At 43.0% G+C, this 20,838-nt stretch overlaps 1 protein-coding gene across 2 annotated transcripts in view; it reads left to right on the forward strand.

Annotated features, from left to right (window-relative positions):
• Positions 1–20,838, forward strand: part of AGPAT4 (1-acylglycerol-3-phosphate O-acyltransferase 4) — a 128,723-nt gene that overhangs the window by 95,704 nt on the left and 12,181 nt on the right. For both annotated transcript variants that reach the window (XM_019549989.1, XM_019549990.1), the window contains exons 6-8: positions 3,882–3,984; positions 5,815–5,890; positions 18,268–18,466. In XM_019549989.1, the coding sequence (XP_019405534.1) occupies positions 3,882–3,984; positions 5,815–5,890; positions 18,268–18,466 (378 nt within the window). The remainder of the gene's footprint in view (positions 1–3,881; positions 3,985–5,814; positions 5,891–18,267; positions 18,467–20,838) is intronic.

Raw genomic sequence — 20,838 nt, forward strand, 5'->3', positions numbered from 1 at the left:
AATGTAGGCCCAGCACTCTTTCCTGCTTATGCAGGGGGTCGGACTCGATGATCTATTGAGGTCCCTTCCGACCCTAGCATCTATGAATCTATAAGTCGATTTAAGGTACATCGAGCGTATATACATACAGCCCCTTAACATGGTAGCAGCCATCTTGTGAGCTGAGTTGATATGACTAATGCAACTCAAGAAAATACACCTGGGGGCCGCATATAAGTTGACTCTACTCCACATGTATGTATACTCTGACAGTTTAAACCAACTTAACTGTCAGAAATAGTATACCTATACATATCAGAGAGAAATGCTAAGATCTTGTTCGGTTCCAAGCGGTGGTTTACAACAGCCTTGATTGCAGTTTGTGCCATGGTAGAAAAACTGCTGTTTTGAGAAACAGACAGGTTGCAGTCTTTCCAGTTCCCAGGTGCAAATGGAATGTGGAGTACATGGTTATACTGTGCATCTGTTTCGTCTGCTACAATAACGATTTGAATCATCTTCTGCCAAAGCATGTTTTGTAGTCTAAACATGCAAAGCAATTATTTTTGGTAGATCATTCAGGCAAAGGTTGTATGAACGTGGAGAAACTACTAGCATTTGATATGTGCTTGTTCAAGTACTCCCTTAGTTTCGGATTATCAGTTTTTTGGTGTTTTTTTGTTTTTTTTTTCCAAAGGTATGTTGGCAGCAGTAAATGGCTCCGCTAGCTTGTTTGTAGCTTCTCTTCTCATTAAACTGCTTTCAGTGGCTCTTTTAAACATTGAGGACATTGTCATTTGCTTTCTGTTCTAACATCAGCCTCAACAGAACCTTGTTCCTTTATATGCGATTCCTAAATGGTGATCAGTGTGTGTTTTGTTTGCTCTCTATACATCCAGAGTCAAGTTGCAAGATGAACACAACAGTTTAGGACCATATGAATGCAAGGTTCCTACAGGGAACTGCATTACACATTCCTGAGCTGAGATGTATTTAGCTTTCTTGCATTTATTTCCAGTCTTCTTCATCTTCAGACGTCAAACTATTGCATTTGAGACGGTGCTGAAACATTTCACTCTACTGACTGATGCCTTCACTTTTTAATCTACGTCACTACAAGTAGACATGGAGCGTATCTACATGTGCCTCTGTGGAGCAGTTGTTACTGTGCCATCATTTAGTACTTCCTTAAGTTGCCGTGCCATCCTGGCAGCGCATGGTTATTTTTAGCAGCTATGTTGCTGTAGCAACGCACTATAGCAAGGAAACTCATCACTGCAGTGGTGTAGTGGCGGCATCGTAGTTTGTGCCCACTGGCACTACATCGCTGTAGCTCATTGCTATGTCATTGTGGTGTCTTGCATAGATGTGCCCAGTAACTCTCAATCGCGTGATCTGTGACTATAGTGATATTGTCTTCGTATTGCAGTAAGCATGCCATCCAGGAAGAGTGCACACCAACTGCTGAAACTTTCTTAGCCTAAGTGTTTTTGAACCCGAAAGCTTGCATAAAAATTGTTCTCCAACTATTTAATTGGTCTAATAAAAGATACCAGATTCATCCAAAGAACCTTGTCTGCCAGTAAGCATTGGACCATTCCAAAACAGCATATTATATGACTAATACACATTTTTAAGTTGATTTCACAAACAATCCCATATTTCATATTTTCTGCAGAACTGCAATTTAAGTAGATAAGTAGATCTACTTATTGAAGTGAAATTGCTTTTACAACTCTTTAGCAATACATATGTTAATAGGTATGTTCACACAGATCCCTTTTTTTTTTAACTTTGCAATGAAAGGATGTATTCTTCCTTCTCATGCTGCACAAATGATAGTGTTAGCAGTGTGTTCAAATGGAGTTTGGATTTTTGTCTGGCAACTTAACTGCTTAAAACACTTTGTAAACACAGATATTTGAGTGTGTGGCTGGGTTGGAGCCCATGCAGAAATTTTAAAGAAACTCTTTGGCACGTTGGATAATTTTTCTTGCCCCCCCCACCTAAATTTCTGTCTTAAAGGACCAATGACCCTAAAATTCTCTATTCACTTACTGTGCTACATGTTTGAAGGTTCAATTTCTGTCAACAGGCATGAACACAAATTGAATCGCTTGAGATTTTGTGCCCAGACAATGGCAAGTGAAAGGAGAACTGGGTCATGTTCATTTGGGCTTGATAAGTAAGCATGAGATTTTTCCTGCTTAAGATGTTTTATACAGGAAGTCTGATCTCACAGTTGCAAGGAAAATCCTGTTCAGTTTTAAACCAGACATTTGTATTCTGGGTGCAAAAGAGAAGATTATGGTTTATGTGAAATATTTATGCCAAATGAAGTATATTGGTGAGCCTAGGTCTCCGTAAACCTAGAAGGTGTTCTGGCTTAGTGGATAGGCCTTCTCTTGTGCCCTTTCTTAGAAAAGAAACCACTTCTGGAATCTACCTTGTTCTTGGAAAAATCTTTAAAACAAAAATATTCCCAGAGTTTCTTGCCGTATTTTTGATTTCTGATTTATTTCAACCCAAGAAAGCCTTTTATTTTTATAGATTAGATTGACTCTCTTCAGCTTCACATCTAGTCAGAGTGGTGAATGTGACCTGGTCACACAGCTCAAATCAGCAAAGATTCCCTACAAGGTTCATTATTGTCAGGTCACTAAATAGGACCACTACAATACACAGAAGCCCGATACGTGCATGCGGTTATTGTTGCCATAAGTCCTAAAATTCATAACACGATACACAGTTGACTCTGCTGATTCTGTGACCCCACAGGTAAACGGTATGTCAGAGGATACTTAATGCATAAGTTTGTTGCATTAAAGCTCTTGGACCTCTAAAATCTGTTACCTTGTTAAACATAATACAATAACATCAATGTTTTAAAAAAAAAAAAAAAAAAGCTCCATCTATTATTAGGTGCTCTTATATATTTTCTGTTGAAACTATATACTGTGGTTCTCTATATAGTTAGGTGTGTGTGTGGCGGAGGGGGTTACAAATGCCCTAATCGTAGCTGGAAAATGTTCAGACCATCTGCTAAATTACAGAAAACTTATTCTCCAGTGATTGAGAACTTGACTGCAATTTTAGTTCTGTGAAACACACAACCTAATTATTCTCATCCTAGTTGAATGCCTGCGGAGTGATATGGGAATTGCCAAACAAACTCAGACTAATAGTCTATGTTGGTACCTTTGACAATGGCTTGTTGCAATCAGAGAAGGGTGCAAGGACCCTTGTTATCGATGCAGTAACACATTTAGGGGGAAGCATGCATCTGTCCTCAAGCAATTGGTGGTTGTGTTTATCCTGGAAGAAAAGGACATATTTCATATATAAGCTTCCATCCTTTCCCAGTCCATTGTGGGTGGCTACAGTGTTGCTGTTTGTTCACATAAATGTCTAATCCCTTTAAAAAAGTCTTGTTCGATGCTTTGTTTTAATTTCTTGGAGCACTGAGTTAAAAATGTAACGATTCTTTAGTTTCATGGTGGGGAGGGGTGACTGTTTTGTTTTTGTTATAACTATTTTAAATTTTGTTTCCATTCAGTTTCCTGGGGGGGAGGGGGGTTCTCAGTCCATGTACTGAGTACCTATTTTAGCATTCCTGCCTCTTCTCCCCGGTCCCCTGTTCCTGAAAGTCCTTCTATATGCCTTGCTTCTTTCAATGTTTTTGGGCTTGAATTTTCCATGGTATCTTTACCTTGGTTACAAATCGACCTATGGGACTGCTGCCTGGAGGCTGTCTTTCAAATGTACCCTTTGTCCTGTATGCTTCTATATTGCCCATTTACTGCTTATACTAAAGGCACTTCAAGTATCACTTACCAAGAGGACCCTATTTTTTTAAACATTAAACAACAATTACAAAACTCTCATTTTCTCCATTTTTATAGTTTCAGCTGTATATGATTCCACGCTCAATTTTAGAAATAATGAAAATCCAACTTTGCTGGGAGTTTTAAGTGGGAAGAAGTACCATGCTGATTTATATGTAAGGCAAGTATTCCTTTTTCTCCCTCTCCCCTTCTTTCCCACTCTTTTTTTCCAATAATTGAAGGTATCCATTCTGCTTATAAGCAATAACACAGGTTTCTTTTCTATTACCTATAAGAAAAGGAAATAAAATCTCAAACTATCTTCTAAAGTTCTTGATGCTGGTCTTAATTTTAATAGGGGGAGTTGCCAGACGGCACACTTCTGTACATTGTGAATCTGTTGATTCCCATTGATCATTTCAGTGATGCTGGTAAAGCCAGACTGAAGTTTTTTCTGCTCTCAGATCTTTTTTTGCAATGTCATATAGGTCAGTTGTTTAATATATGTCAACTATGACTCCTTGGCTATTTTGCCTATGGCCCTAGCCTCTTAAACTATCTAGACCAAGGACTATTTAGCTTCCAAGATTTAGATAATATTGGAAGCATCTACACTTGCAATTAAGTCGAAGCAATAAACTCTGACACAGTTTACACCAGGATTTAGTGCTCCTGGGAACATTGTTTGAAAGTGTGTCTGGGACTGCAGCATGTTGAGCTGGGTCAGAGCAGCCCTGTTTGGCAAGGGAGCCCCAAGGGTCAGCCTGCCAACCTAGGGCTGCTCCTGCCCAATTTTTTTCAGCACACTGTGGAGGGGCTGGCTGGGGCACGAGGGTGCTTCAGTGCAGGGATACCCAGCAGGCAGACCGCACACTAAAGCACCCTTGTGCCCCAGCCATAGCCAGGCCAGCTTCTACACATGCATCGCTGCAGAGTAAAAGAACTCCGCCATAGGATAGCGTTTATGTTTTATAAGTACTAACCTATGGTGGAGTTAATGAGCTTACTCCATCCTAATAGCTCTTCATGTGTAGATGCTGAGACCTTTTACTGCAGAACTAGATGGGCAACTCAACAGTAAACATCTCATGTAGACATGCCTATTGGATGTGTTCAGGTTGTCGTGGCTGCAGGTAGATGCCATTGAATTTTTTTAAAGCATGCAAGTGCTGTTCAGTCAGTCTTCGAAAAGCTAGATGATTGTGTTGCAATCTTTTTTTTTTTTTTTTGGGGGGGGGGGGGGGGGCTGTGGTAAGCAGCAGAAGAGTTACTCTGTCCAAATAATTGTCACTAGTTGCTCTCTGTAAGCCTGGTATTTGTTGCTTGGCTGGGAACACAGAAAAAGGAGAAAGTCTCCTCCCCTGTCAATGGAGAAATCAGTAAGATTGAGTTTGGGTAGCTTCATGGTCAAACCTGCTCTAAATGATATGTTGGTCCCCAAACAGAGGTGGGCACACAGGACAGACTATCAGTAGGTCCCCATAATCTGATTCAAAGGCTTATTCTGTCAGTTGGATCTAGGCTGCTGGCCACTGGAGTCAGAAAGGCCCATCAAGACTGGGAGACTGGTGCTGTAATTCCTGCTATGCTGTTATGGCTAGCACTGCCTGGGTAACACTGCCCACAAGTTCCCAACTTGTGTCACTGAAATTGGCGTATGGCTTATTTCTGAATTTAATCCCGTGCTTGGAAGCCCACCCATAGGTTAAATTCCCATGGGAGGAAGCTAATCTCCTTAAATTTTATTTAGAATTAGAAAAACATAAACCGTTTAAATGGAAAAGGACTTTAATTTCCTTACAGTATATTCTTAGCTACAGATAAGTCTAAGGATTGCACTGGAAACTATACATCTCTTTCAGGTATTTGTAGCATGACAAGAAAAAGAGGAATAAAGTAGCTTGACTCCTGTGAAATAAATCTGTGCTTTAACTGACTTGCAATTTTAAGCTTCACATATAAACAGGTTGAGTGTCATGCTTGCTCTTTGCTATCTCCTTTTTATTTGCAGACGGATTCCATTAGAAGAAATCCCAGAAGATGAACAGGAATGTTCCAATTGGCTCCACAAACTCTATCAAGAAAAGGTGAGTTTATTTATAGTGTCATAAAGTAATAAGGCTGGAAGGGAACTCCCAGAGGTCATCTAATTCAGTCCCCTGCCTCAGGCAGGATCATCCTTGTCCAAGCTATCCTATACAAATACCTTATCTAACCTGCAAAACCTACACTGTCAAACCTGACAAAAGCACAAGACATAACAACCCTAACGTGCCATGGGTAAAGCAGGGGGACTATAGCGGCCAATGTCATGCTGCTGCAGGGTTGTTAAACTACACTTGAAAGATTCAAAGGGGGGGGGACTATGCCCACCCCCCCACTACAGGGGAAGAAAAAATGCCACTCGGTCCCTACCATTCTGACCAGGGGGTAAAATTCCTTCCGGACTCAGTATAGGATGATCAGTCTGACCCTGAGCACAAGGGCAAGACCTAGCCAGGTCCCTCTAGGTTTACGTCCCAGCAGGAGAATTGGGACAGCCCAGTCACAATCCCCAGCCTTGGCTGCAGCAAATACGCAGTGCTTCTGAGGAAGGCTTTAAAAGAAGAAGTACAATCTGACTCATAGCAGCAGGAAGGAGAAATGAATCCCTCCTGGCCCCATCTGACAGCCAGCAAAGGCCAAAAGCATGGCAAGTATTCATAGTAGAGCATAAGTATAGCTACTCCTAAACCATCCTGGACCAATGCCTGTCCAACCTTCTTGACAACCTCCAGTGAAGGAGATTCCACCACTTCCTCAGGCTGTTTGTTCCCCTGTCTCACTGCTCTAACAGTGATGTTTTTCCTGCTATCTAACCTAAACCTACTTTACTGCAAGTTCAAGCCATTAGTCTGTCTTCCCCTTTGCAGTAAAAGGAAAAATGGTGTTTTCCCTCATCTTTATAGGTGTCCTTTAGGCATTTGAAGACTGCTATCATGTCCCTTCTTAAGCGCCTTTTCTACAAACTGAACATGCCTGTTTCCTTTAACCTCTCCTTGTATAGCTTGCCTTCCAAGCCCTCTTAGCATTTTTTGTCACCCAGCTCTGGACTGTCTCTAACTTCGTATTCTTTTTTTAAATATGGATCCCAAAACTGCACACAGTACTTTACAGCCAAGTAGAGAGGTACTGTCACCTCTCATGCCTTGTACCTAATGCTTTTAGAAACACTGGGGTGGCATTAGTTGATGATAAATTGTTTGTGTACTGTTAAAGTTCTTGCAGTGTGAAGGTGCATGCGTTGATGCTGTTTCCAACTCTTCCCCCCTCCCCGCCCCCTGAGGTTGATGTTCTTTCTCCAGCTTCACGTTGTCCATCATATTTTGCATGAAGAGAGCAGAAATAAGAGAACATATTATTAATGAAAGAACAGGGGATGTGCATCTTGTGAAAGTTGTATTAGAATACAGCATGAAGCTGGCTCTTGATTATGGAGAAGGATTTATCTCCACATAAAGGCTCAGGTTATGCTTGAATATACAGGTTAAACGCTTCCTGGGAGTGGGTCTCATCTGTTGTGCTATAACTGTTATATTTGCGCGAGCCTGCAGCAGTACAAGTGTGCTATGTCGTTCTTACTTTAACCCTGAATTAATCGGGGTAAGGGTTAAAGTTGCAGCAATTTGGCTACACTTCTGTCAGTACAGAATCAGGGAGATTGAAGTCACCCCTTAACAGCTTGTCTTGATATCCTTTGATATTGATATTATTGTTGCATTTCTCTCTGCCCTCAAAAGGCAGGGAAAAAAAGCCCAAATCAAATGATTCACATGAAATAAACCTCAATTAACTGTTTGAAGAGTCAGTGTTCCTACTTCATGTTTTTGACAGAGTTATAGTAATGCTGACACAATGCACTGATGAGCACCTCTCTCCTACAATACTCATAGGAGGCACTTTTTCTCAAACATTAATTTGGGGTATTGTCAAAATGTGAATGGTGGCATGTCCCAGCATGCCTGCTGATTTTGAAGAGGGTTGCATCTGTAGCCTGAGGGAGATGTGACTACTCAGTTTGGTCTTCCCCACCCTTTGAGCATGAGGCAATGCTTTAGGCATCCACCCACCACTGAACATTAAAACCTCCCTTTAAGTCAGTGGGAGGGAGTGTGGGTGTATGTGTGAATGGCTTTTAGCACCTCATTAGTCAGGAAGTATCAATGTGAGCCGCATCTTTTGAGCTGTAATAACATGAAAAGTTGAGATCTAGAAAGCCTGGTTGTGTTGTTTGCAGAGGCCTGTGCCACCTACATAAACCATCCACTGTATAACTTCCTGCACTCCTGCATTCATGTGTTTAGTGTAAGGACAGTCTTCTTTAATGGAAAGAGCTTTAGACCCTTTTGAGGCTTCAGTCCAGCAGTCCTTGACCTCTTATCATTTTTGGGGTGGGTAGATATTAATTCAGAACTCTTTAGCAACTCAGTATAAGCATACAGAGGGAATGGCTGTCAGGGACCTCATAGACACAGTCCTGCCAGATTTGGCCCTCATATGGTTTAGGACACTCACTTTTTGGCCTCTGGTAGGCTCAAATCAAGTGTAGTATCTTCCCAATAAAGACCTTAGACTGCATTCTACCTTTGTGCCTTGCAATGCGAACGGTCCTTTTTTGGTCACTGCAACACCCCACTTCCTACTACAGTACTATGTACCTTGGGCTACTACCTTTCCTGAGTTTCTTGACCTGTGAGTTAACATTTTAGTCAGTTGTCAGTATAGAGCACCTGAACTGAACAGGGTGGTGATCACTGCTTTCCAGATCTCCCTTGTCACATGCTTCATTTTTGCTTGCTGTCAAGTCTCTTATTTCTTTCTCTCTCTCACAATGGCTCAGCTGGTGCCCACAGGTAAATTTAAAATATTCTGTGCCTGCTTCACAAATATGCAGTATTCTTTCACATGTCTTGCTCCAGGCTCTGTACCCAGTTCTTTGCCAGTCCTTCCAGAATTGGGTCTCTACTCAAAAATTAACACTCCTGGCAGAGCTGGAGAATGGGGAAAATTTGAGATAAAGGAATTGCTGGTGCCACTTCAGAAATGTGCCATAGTTCCCTCTCTTCTTTCATCACATTTTTTTAAAAATTGGATATAATAAGTAACAAAGCCACCTGAGCATTAATATCAAAACTGATTATCTTTTGCAGATTAATATCTTCATATTCAGTATATTTTTTGACAACATAAGCAATTTTGTATTTAAAAAAGGAGCAATGGGATGCTAGGTATCAACCATCCTGTGAATGGCTTTGGTGCATTTTGTGGAGTGTGGCACTTGGAAATGATGAGCCTTCTTCCCAGTGGCTGATGAGCATGCCTCTGCACACTTAGGAAGTGCTGTTGGATGAGTGCACTTATTCTTGACGCACTGTCTTGAGCAATACCAGTCATTTCTGTGGCCTTTTGTAGAGTCTCTCTGGCATGCTATGCTAATTACTTTAATGAGGAGGTCTTGGCCCTTTAAAGTGCTAAGCTCTCTGGCACTGATCCAGAAATGCATTCAACCCCATATGCTTTGATTTAAGCACCCAAGTAGGAGCTTGATCCTGCTGCTGGGCAAGTCTATGGGAAAGTTCCCATTGACTTGAACAGTGAAGGTGCTGTGCCCTGGTCCCACTGATACAGCTGAGGTGTTTTCAAGTAAAATGTTGATTAAGCCCAAAGTAGCCTGTTTTCTAGCAGGAAAACTCATATAAAATCTCTTCAACCCTGGTAACCTGCATGACACGATCTATCTAGATCTATCTATATCTATATTGAACTGCATGACGCGATCTATCTATCTGTCTATCTAGAAAATTCTCCAGTCAAATATGTTAAATGGATATCAGAGGATGGGACCTTTGTTTCATGGACCGAGGTAGTCAGGATATTTGATCCAGCCTTGTGCTGTGTTGTTGGTGTTAGGTTTCAGTTGCACATTCCCTAGATGCTACTGTCTGGGAAACCCGATTCATTTGAGTTCTCACTATTTTGCTCCCTCATTTAATGTTTTAGCCGTTTATCTGGAAAAAATGTTTGTGCTCATTAGACTTATTGTAAATGGCTGTTGCAAGGGCAAACATTCCACTTCCCAGAAGACAGGTTCATATTAAATAACTTGTTTGTTTGTTTGTCCCTCTTTTAGGGTAAAACGTGCATAGAAATCACTGAAGGTCCTTTGCGATTCTTAACCCCTGTCCTCCTAGAAGTTTGAGTGGTTCAGCAGCCTTCTGCTAACTCCTGTTGCACAGGACTGCAGATCATCTCTTGGGTCCAACCCAACTCCCATCACATTATCTGAAAATATTGGATGTTGGCAGAAAAGCACCATCTAGCAAGTGTAACTTTTTTGCTGATTGGTTAAGGGTTTTTCTTTTCTTCTTTAAGTCCCGGTGGCTGAAATTGGGTTTTTGCTTTACAATCTTTATATTCCCTCGTGTTTGCAGAGAGAAGTCAGAAATGGTAGGCTCTAAGGTCCCCTACAGCAAGAGGCACTTCTTAAAAGAATAGAATCAAAATGGATCTCATGATTTTTGGGGAACATGTTTTGAAGCTTTGGGAACATGCAGTGCTGCAGTCAGCTGAAGACTTCTTGTCCATAGCAGGCACTTGCTCTTCTTTCACTGGGCATAAAGGCAGGTTTAACCTGCAACAGATATACTCACAGCCCCAGATCCCTTTTTTCCTTTCTAGCAAAGCAAGGAAGTGTGCTTCAGAATGGGCTCTTAGCCTTCTGACTGCTGTTGCTGCTGCTTCACACAGAAGCATATAAGGATGCTGATGGCATTGCTGGTCTGTTTTACTATCCCTGGTGGATGACACCTATTTACTGTATTGGATCAGTGATGCATTTCCACGCCCCATCCCTCTTTATTTCCTGGGTGGACTGTTAAATAATGGGTTAAATAAACACTGCATCCTAGCAGCAGCCAAGTCATCTAAACAAAGTGGCAGCTCAATAGCTTCAGATTTGAAATATGCTCAGACTAATGAATACCAGTAAATGCGATTTTTCCACCCCCCCCAACTCCAGCTTTCTAATGAAAATAGACGTGTAAATAGGAAATCAGTCCATTTTATGGCAATCGGATCCATAATTGTGGTCTGTGAAACCTATCTGCTAATCAAGTGTGTAGAGTCAATTCAGTATAAGCCACTTAAGACGACAGGATAACATGTCTAGCCATTTAAATCCACCAAATAATTAGCCATTTGCCCAGTTAACAATTACTTCTAATATTTAGAGGCACTGCTTAGGCCAAATGGCTAGACTCCTAGCTCTTGTAGGGCAGTGGTTCTCAACCTTTTTTCTGACTCTTGGCACCCCTTACTTGAGACTCCCCTCATAAAATGACACTTCTTATTTTTTCACTTGTCTTTGGACTACAGAAAAATAATAGAGCAATTCTTTTGTTGCAAAGAGCTCTGAAAGACCACAGTGGGTCTGAATGCTTTGGACAGTATGGATTCCTATTTGTGGGTTTATCTTGTGAAGCATATTTGTACTTCTGACAGTGTAAATGTTGTATGCGACCCTGCAGCACTTCTGAAAGGATCTCAAAGCTCTTCAGGGTGCTGCAGCCCTGAGAATCACTGGTGTAGGGACAGTTTGTCCTCAGTTTTTTTGTTTTTTTTGTTGTTTTTGCATCCTACTGCAGTTGGTCACCCTGTTACTTTAGTAGTGCTTGAACTTCTCTAATAGCAGTGATCTTGAAATCAACAAGCCACTTCAGGACTGCCTATAATACAGCTCACTTCAGCAGGTATTGGTACTAGAACAAACCCCCTCAACCCACATGCTGGTTAGTTTTGTGCTGTACATGGTTTGAACCATTTTTGTGGACTTAACTGATTTCTGTAGTTCTGTGGCTGTATGACCACATGTTTCATAGTAGCTAGGGTCAGGAGGGACCTGAACTGAACATCTAGCCTGACCCCCTGCCACAGGCAGGAATGAATGCTGGGTTCACAAGGCCCCAGACAGGGGTCAACCTCCTCTTGAATTTGCCCAAGGTAGGGGTGAGGACCACTTCCCTGGGAAGCTGGTTCCAGATTTTATCTACCCTAACTGTAAAATATTGCATGCTGATCTCTAACCTAACCCATTCTCCATCAGCTTATTACCATTGTTCCTTGTCACCCCAGGTGGTGCTGGGGAGAAAAGGGCTCTACCTATTTGCTGTTGATCTCCCCTGATGAGTTTGTAGGCAGCCACCAGGTCCCCTCTGCCTCCTCTTGCTGAGGCTGAACAGGTTCAGGTCCCTCAGTCTCTCCTCATAGGGCCTGTCCTGCTGCCCTCTCACCAAGCGGGTGGCCCTCCTCTGAACCCTCTCCAGGCTGGCCACATCCTTTTTAAAGTGCAGTGCCCAGAACTGGACACAGTACTCCAATTGTAGCCTGACCAGTATCGCATAGAGGGGGAGCATCACCTCTCTGGATTGGCTTGAGATGCATCTTTGGATGCATGACAAGGTATGGCTGGTCTTGCTGGCTGTGGTCTGGCACTGGCAGCTCATGTTTATCTTGGAGTCAATAATGACTCCAAGATCCTTTTCCGCCTCTGTGCTTTCAAGGAGGGAACTCCCCAGGCTGTGTATATGCTGTGGATTCCTTCTCCCAAGGTGCAGCACCCTGCATTTATCTCTGTTGAACCCCATCCTGTTCTCATCTGCCCACTTCTGTAGTCTGTCTAAATCTAGTTGCAGCCTCTCTCTCCCTTCAAGTGTGTCCACCTTGCCCCACATCTTAGTGTCATCAGCAAACTTGGACAGCGTGCTTTCCACCTCCTTGTCTAAGTCGCTGATGAAGATGTTAAACAATGCAGGCCCGAGGACCGAGCCCCGGGGTACCCCACTGCTCGCATCTTGCCAGGTTGAGTATGACCCATCCACCACCACTCTCTGGTCGTGCCCCATCAGCCAGTTTTTTTTACCCATCCAACTGTGCAGGCATCAATGCCACAGTCACCTAATTTATTGATAAAGATGGGGTGAGAGACAGTGTCAAAGGCCTTCTTAAAGTCTAGAAAGACTGCGTCCACGGCAACACTATTATCCAAGGATTTAGTCACCCGGTCATAAAAGGCAACCAGGTTGGTCAGGCAGGACCTGCTGATTTTGCCCCAAGCATGATCTCCCCTGTAGGCCCCCCACAGATGTGCTCCTTGATGATTCTCTCCAAGATCTTCCCGAGCGCCAGGCCTATAGTTACATGGGTCCTCCTTCCTCCCTTTCTTGAAAATTGGGACCACGTTAGCCAGTTTCCAATCCCCTAGCCCCTGGCCAGATGACCACGAATGCTCATACAGTTGGGCCAAGGGCTCTGCAATGATTCCTGCCAGCTCCCCCTGCATATTGTGCTATACAGTGCTGTTGTGTGTAATTTCCTGGACTCTAGAGCTCATAACTGGTCTAAGCCCAACTTGAATGATGTTTTTTGTTGATCTTGCTCTATTCCAGAGTTAATACACCCACATCACACAGTCAAGCATGAAGATTGATGATAAATTGCCATGGACCTTAAGGCAAAAAAATTACTTGTGCATCTCTAGAAGCAAATCCATCCCACAGCAGCCCAGTAGGGGGTCTGTCTCAACAGCATTTTTAGAGCATCTTTCCTTTCCTGTGGCTGCCTTTATTTGGGGTTGGGGGTGGGGTAGCTGTACCCCTAGACCTGGACCTCCCTCAAGTACAGACTAATTACTCCTCACAAAAATGCTTCTTTTGCAGTATCCCGAGAAAGTCATCATGCTGGGACCATCCCAGATCAGGGATGGGAGGCAAGTGTCTTGAGTGATCTCTGCACCTGTCAAAATTAAAAAACCTGAAAATAGCAATAGAGGAATGGGGAGGAAATATCGGAATCTTTATACAGTCCACTTTCTGCCGTATTTGTTATTCAGTGGGCCGTTGTCAGCATTCTGGATAAACACTAGAAGACACTTCTGTAGCAATGCCAAAACTGTGACCCAGAGCACTTCATCAAATTGGAAACAAGAGAAGCAAATGCAATAAAGCTGTCACCAATCTCAGCACTCAGCAGTTGAGCCCCTTCTGGGAAGTGCTCAGCATCCGCTGCTGCTATCTTGTATGGAATTGAGGACACCAAGCAGAATGGGACAAAATGCTTGTGATTTTTTTTTCCTGAAGAAAACATAGATTTGACCCAAGTATTCTACATGCATGCTGAACTAAACCAGTCATTTTAGCTGAAGGGTTTTTTGTTTTTTGGGGGTTTTTTTGAAATCCTAACCACAGTGTTTCAGTTCTGTATTTCAAATCAATGTCTTGTTTGAAAATGTATCTGAAAGGCTTTTTTTTTTTTTTTCCAAGGCTCACTTTTATCTTTCATCAGGGAAATGAAGCATCTCAGTTTTCATTTTACAGGGAAAACTGAAGCTTTTGGGTTTGGGTCATGTGATTGACTGATGGTGTTTAGGGGTGGGCTGGGTGGTCTCCCCTCCACTTTGACAGCCAATTGAAAAAAATGTGATTTGAACTTTTGTGCGTGATCCCTTGAAGGATCAAGCACATAGTATAATTGTATGCAAGAGTTGAGCTTGATTTAACAATACATATCCCTCTATTCAGCTGGACTTCTCATAGAGCAGGGGTGTGACATGAATGTCCTGGCCTGCAGAACTCCAGGAGGTCTTCAGGCCACGTGCTGGAGGCCAGGACTTCAGGGGTGGCACCTGCTGAAATCAGTGGGGCTTCACACTGCAGGGGATACGTGTTGTCAGCTGGGAACAAGCAATGGTGGCTGCAGGGTTAACACTGCCATTTGCCTTGCTGCTGTCTCTGGATCTGGCCTGGGGAAGGCAGTGTTAGCTTGACACCCCTGTCATAGAGCAATGCCACTTCTGCTTGCACAGTATTTTGCCTTCATAGTTTCTAGGGTCATCAGGGACCTGAACAGATAATCAAGACCCCCTGCCCAGGACAGGAACAAGTGCTGGGATCATAATACCCTAGCCAGATATCTATCCAACTTCCTCTTGAAGACCCCCAGGGTAGGGGAGAGCACCACCTCCCTTGGGAGCCCATTCCAGAGCCTGGCAGCCCTAACCGTGAAGTAACGTTTCCTGATGTCCAGCCTGACCCTGCTTTCAATCAATTTGTGGCCATTGCTCCTTGTCATATCAGGTGATGCCTGGAGGAACAGAGCCTCACCTATTTTCTGCCAGTCCCACCTCCATGGGTTTATAGATGGCCACCAGATCCCTTCAGCCTTCTCTGTCTTTTTCATGGGTTACCACATATGCACCAGCATCTGAAGGACAAAGTAGAGAATAAGTCCTAGGCTGCTTGGGCATATTCTCTCATTCTAACAAATCAGAAGTAACTTCAGTGAAGTCCACCTACTTCGACTGAACCTATCCAATTTTAAATAATGTGATTTTTAAATAAATGAATTCTCCCAACAGCTGACTCAGAAGGCTTTCTAGCTCTTCTGACCCACATAAAACTCCTATTGAAATCTAAGTTTGTCTGAGTTAGGAGTGTTGAACAGGACCCTCAGTTTAATGAAACTGTCAGGGGATGAACATCTATGCCAGTGTTGAGTTTATTTCCAATAAGTGTGCAGCAGAGAGCCCTAATGGGCAAACTACTGCAGTGGGGCCAAAGTATCCCTAAACCCTGCAAATTCATAAAAACTATCTTCACCCTATGAGTGAAAAGTCTCATGGTGGACTTGGAAAGTAGCCTTGATCATTTAAATCATGTCAGACCTAATCAGCCTCACTTTAGTGCTTCAGAGCTTGATTTCACAACTTTATAAAGCAGGTTTTAGCTCCTCAGGAACGGTACAGTTAGTGAGCCAGCTGCCAAAAACAAAGAGTTCAGCACGGATTCAAGAAGCCTTGTATATGAAATAACAGGAAAGCTCCTCAGCCAGAATTTTGGATTTGTAACCAGGTTGAGACGAGCTGGATTAATCCAGGCTCTCCACAGCCATGTGGATGCTTTGGCAGTGGTGAAGAAGCCTGCATCTTTGCATTTTCTGTATAACGCTTCAGTTTTCTCAAACCTTTTTCTGAGGGGTCATCTCTTGCTCTGCTGTTCCAATTGCAGTGTAGAATCAGAGGTAGGAAAGATTTGCTGTTTGACACCACAGTGCACCGTGCATAGTGATTAATCCCCCTAGCGGAGATGTCTATAACAGCAAGGGAAAAAAAATCAAGGATTTCTGACTAATACTGGTATTTTGAAACCTAACAATATGGAACAAAATGCAATTTACTAATGATTAGTGGCTTTGCTTTTTGACTACGTTTAACTTAGACTTCTCAAGGCACTCTAAAGCAAATTTCATACTCGGTATAATTTGTTCAAAGCAACTAATTAATCGACCCTAATGATCCCAGTACTGTCTAATATACAGGGAAAAGAAGTGTCATAATTTTCTATAATCTCACTAAAGAGAGAGTACCATTTTAATTATTATGTGATCTCTTGAAAGTCCCATTTCCCTTCCAAATTAAATAAAATGGCAGTAGTCTGTGATTGCTCAAATGATTAATAATTAAAGAATTGTATTAAAGCAGGAAGTTAATTAAATGTAAAATAATAGCAGAATATAAATATCCTTTCCCTAGATGTTTAGGAACACTGTTGGCTCTCGAGAGTGGGTGATGAATTCTTTCTCATAGTGTCTGCAACTCAATTCCTCAAAGATCTTGAGCTTCATTACATTTAAATTCATTTCTCATGTCACTTATGTTTGTTGTTTTTTACAGTAGAATGGCTCCCTTGGTGCTAGTGGATGTTTTTTGTTTTTGTTTTCTGGTTGCCACTGATGTAAGGGCTGGTTCAGTGATACAGGAATCCTTTTCTATCAGTGACTCCACAGAAAGCAGGTAAAATAGAGTCAGAGTTAAACACATAGCTCCATGTCCTTTGTTCTTCTCCATTCCATGATTAGAGGGGGAGGTAGTAAATTTGAAACCCTCTACCAATTAAGCTAACAGAAAAAGTTCTCTAAGTGAAAACAGAATGCTACTCATAAACTGTTTATGTGCATTGGCCTCTTTGGGAAGGATGAAGACCCAAACCCTTATTCTCAGTTGGATACAAGGTCAGTCTGGGTGCAGACAGAAGTGCAGCTCCTTGCTGTAACTGAGAATGGTATGCAGGAAGCATCCTGAGTTGCAAGGATCCTCTGTACCAAACAGAAGTTCGCTGTTGGATCTGGGGGGTGGAAATCTAGCTGCTGGCTGCCAGCCTGCAGCTGGTTTCCTCTAGCAATGGCCCCTCCTCGCTGGTTTTCAGAATGGGAGGGGGGAAAGAGGAGAGGGTGCTTGTTCTAGGAATGTCCCACTTTGGGAGCGCTCCAATACATCCACCCCACCTTCCAGCAAGGCAGTGGCCAACGCATAGGGAATTTCTTCTCTGAGAGTGCCGGTACATCCCCTGACTGGCTGTGCTCACCACTTAGATGTTGGGCGGGGGCAGGGGGTAGGCAGAAGCGCCAGGTACCACCCCCAGCAGCGATATTGGCTGTTAGGGGGACTCATCCTGGTCAGTGGGACTGGTTGCAGGTGGGGGCATGCACCCCTCCCCCACTAAGGCAGCACCAGTTACCCATGCAGCAGAGGCTGAAAAATCCCCAGACCAAACTTTCTGTTTCTTTTCCCTATTCCCATTCTGAAAATAGCTCAAGGCTGGCAGATGGAAGTTAAAGAAGAGGCTCTGTTTTGAAACCTCATCTGACCCTTTATGCAATGAAGGGTCATATTGTCACCTGATTGGGCATTTTTGAAGTGGCCTGCAGCCATGTACTTGTTTGGTCACAGCTATACATTGCTTTCTGTGACCAGATTGGGTGAAAATTGTCACTTTTTTTGCCTGTGCCCTCAATGCCCAGTGGGTTTAAAAGAATAGCATTCCTTGGAGTACAGGGCCAGTTGGCATCTACCTTGTACTGTAAGCCAAGATGTGGAAACAATTTATATAAAGGATTGATAAAAAATACAGTAGGAAATGGGAGGGTTTGCTACTGAACCCATTATCAGAAGCTGCTGTGACTTACCAACAGTACATGTCTGATAGCTGCTACTGGTGCATGGATAAGGAAGTGATTAAATATGTCCTAATGAGAGAATATTTACCCAAATAGTGCAAGTGGCATTCCTCTCTTAATGTTGATCCACTAGGGTCTCATGAAAGCTTCAGACTTCAGAAGTCTTGGCTCCACTGAACAAGAGCAAGGAAGGGAGGGGAACTTTTAATGAGTGTGTATTAAAGGAAAGTGCAGGAAAACCTCAAATCCTGTGTATTGAGCTTTCATTAACCAGAAGTACAAAATTTCCAGCCATGATTTGATCTTTGATCTTCCTTTCAGGGTAACAAGTGTACAAGCAAGAGAAACATCAAAGTCTGAGAAAAGCTGCTTTTGTTGGCCAGTCAGGATTTAAATGTTACATCTTTGTTCTGTCCAGGATGCCATTCAGGAAGAATACTACAGAACAGGAGTCTATCCAGAAACTCCCATAGTGCCACCCCGGCGACCATGGACTCTTTTGAACTGGCTTTTCTGGGCCTTGTTGCTGCTATACCCTTTGTTCAAGCTGCTCATCAACATGGTCAGTAGTGGATCATCACTGACGCTGGCCAGTTTTGCATTTGTCTTCATTGTGGGTAAGTTGTTTGCAGATGAAAAGATTGCTTACAAGGGGAATTCTCAGAAAGAGCAAAGTCTGTCTTCCTTTATTAGGTGCCTGATGTCTGTGCTGTAGAGTCATGTTTTACTTGGCAGCTCAGATGAGTGTTCCTGTCAACTTTGGGAAAACTTCCTGCAAGTACGGTGAACAGGCTTTTGGGCCGTGTTGAGTTGTTGGGTTTATTTTTGGTTGTTTTTTATTTTTGCATTAAAGGTGGCTCCAGACCAGTAATTCAGCACTACACTCCTTATGAGCTTTGAAGAAGCCCAGATACAGGCTCTGAACTGTCTCCAACTGCTCTCCCTTTCATAAAAACAAGCTGCCTCTTCTTTTTTTGTCATGCAAATCAAACCTTTTCTTACACAACTTAAGAGTATCCTTGGATAGTATCTGTTTGTATGAGCCTTGTAGTGTTGCCAGCTACCAAGATTGTTCAGACAGCACTGATACTAAACAGTTCAGTGCCAAATCTTGTCTGTTGCCTTCAGTAAGACTATTCCCGTGGAATTAGATTAATTTGACAATCTGGCCCATTAAATATGATCATTGTAACTAGCAATTGCTATCGTCTCTTATTGCTTGTATTTGTTGTTCTCTTCTTGTTGGAGGAGATTTTTTGAAGAGCTGAATGCTAAGGTGGTAGCTGCTGTAGAAGACATCAGTTATGTTCAAGAGCTGCCTACAGTTTTATGCAGTTTTATTTCTGGAGAATATGATGTTGGGCATATTCTGGGAGCCTGGGAAGAGCATTTAATTCTTGTTTATGCTGTTGTGACACTGGGACTTGTAAAGCTAACTGCTGAGTGCATTCCTTCTGCTGATCTTGATGTTTTGTTTTTGGATCCAAAGAAATGCAGCCAGCCAATCTGACTGCTTATTTACATGGGTCATAGATTTCAATCAGTAATTCCTGCATCTAGTCCAGTGGCTTGTGGTTGAAATGGTTGTCCTCTTCAAAGAGGACATCACAAACTGCCCAAAGGGAAGAAGGGAGTGAAAGGAAGGGATTATCCTAAGGAAGGGAGATGCCTGTTAGTTGCCCTCCGTCTTGGAGGCTGTGACACCCTTGATCAGGAGATGGAGGGAATATTGTCTAGGTCTCTGGTGCTTTTGGAGCTATATCTTTCTGTCAGCACAAATCTCAGAATAGATTACTTTCTCTTGCAGTGGGTTATAGTCAAAGGCATTTCACGTGTCTCAGCTCTTCTAGCCTAGGTACTTTAAGTTCTTCATCGCGCTGTTATCCAAGTCTCTTACAAATCTGTAATGTAGCTATCCTTGCAATACCCTGTGGGGTGGGGAAGGATGCATTCTGTCTTAGAGAGGAATTGCAGGGCAGAGAAATCTTAAGCACCTACATTCCATTGAAGTCTAACCTGTGATGCTAAAAACCTGCAGTCAGCTGCTGCCTAACCCGGGAGGCAGCTGAATCCCAGAGGTGCCTCTGTTTTGACATTGAGCTCCCCGGGTACCTCTAGTTCTGCATCTGTGCATGTCTAATGATGCTTCTGTCTTGACCAGGACTGTGCTGTTTGGTACCTTCATCCCATCAGGATCCATCAGTTAGGCTTCCTTCTACCTACTGTCCCTGCAGGGCTTGATCTATCACCCATCTGTTGAAGGGTCTCCATCTCAAACAGTGAAGGCTTCTGCTTTCTTTCGGAGCATGGCCAGGGAGGAGGAAGAGGTTGAATTCTTTACATGTTGCAGTGAAACCAGATTCCAGCTTCACTGGACCAAAGAATGAATCTGTATAGCTCAGTGGGTGAGGCACTCATCTGGATTCCAGCCTCAGGCTCCCAGGAGTGATTGGTGCAGAAAGTCCAGGGAGCGGGCTGGTTGGGCCTTTAACCACACGGGTGAAGAGTGAATGGAAGCCAGGGCTGCTTTTGTCTCATGGGAGCACCACTAGGGTGAAGTTGCATGCTTTCTCCCTGGCTCATGAATCTTAAAATCTTGTGTGTAAAGAAGAACAGCATCAGCAGGAGTGGTTTGAGCCTCCCACCTTGGACTAATCTATAGCACCACACTGGGCACTTTCCTGGGATGTGGGGATTTGAACCTCTTAAGGCAAAGGAGGAGCTAAATCTGGGAATCTGCCTTCCTGGGTGAGCGCTGTAATGGCTGTGCTATTGCATAGAGTTGGAAGAAACCACTACCTTGTCTTCCTCTGGCAGCAAAGTTCTTGGTTTTTTGTTTTTGTTTTTTTTCTTTCTTTTAAATAAAAACGGGTGCCTTCCAGTTGCACCAAAGCCTGGTCGGGAAGGTACAGATGGTTGGCATTTAAAACCCACCCCTGTTCTTCCCTATTGGCTATCTTTCTTTATATTTAGTCTCAGGTTTAGTTTC

This window comes from Crocodylus porosus, unplaced genomic scaffold, assembly GCF_001723895.1.
Source record: "Crocodylus porosus isolate Cpor-Errol unplaced genomic scaffold, CroPor_comp1, whole genome shotgun sequence".
NCBI classification, from domain to species: Eukaryota; Metazoa; Chordata; order Crocodylia; family Crocodylidae; genus Crocodylus; species Crocodylus porosus.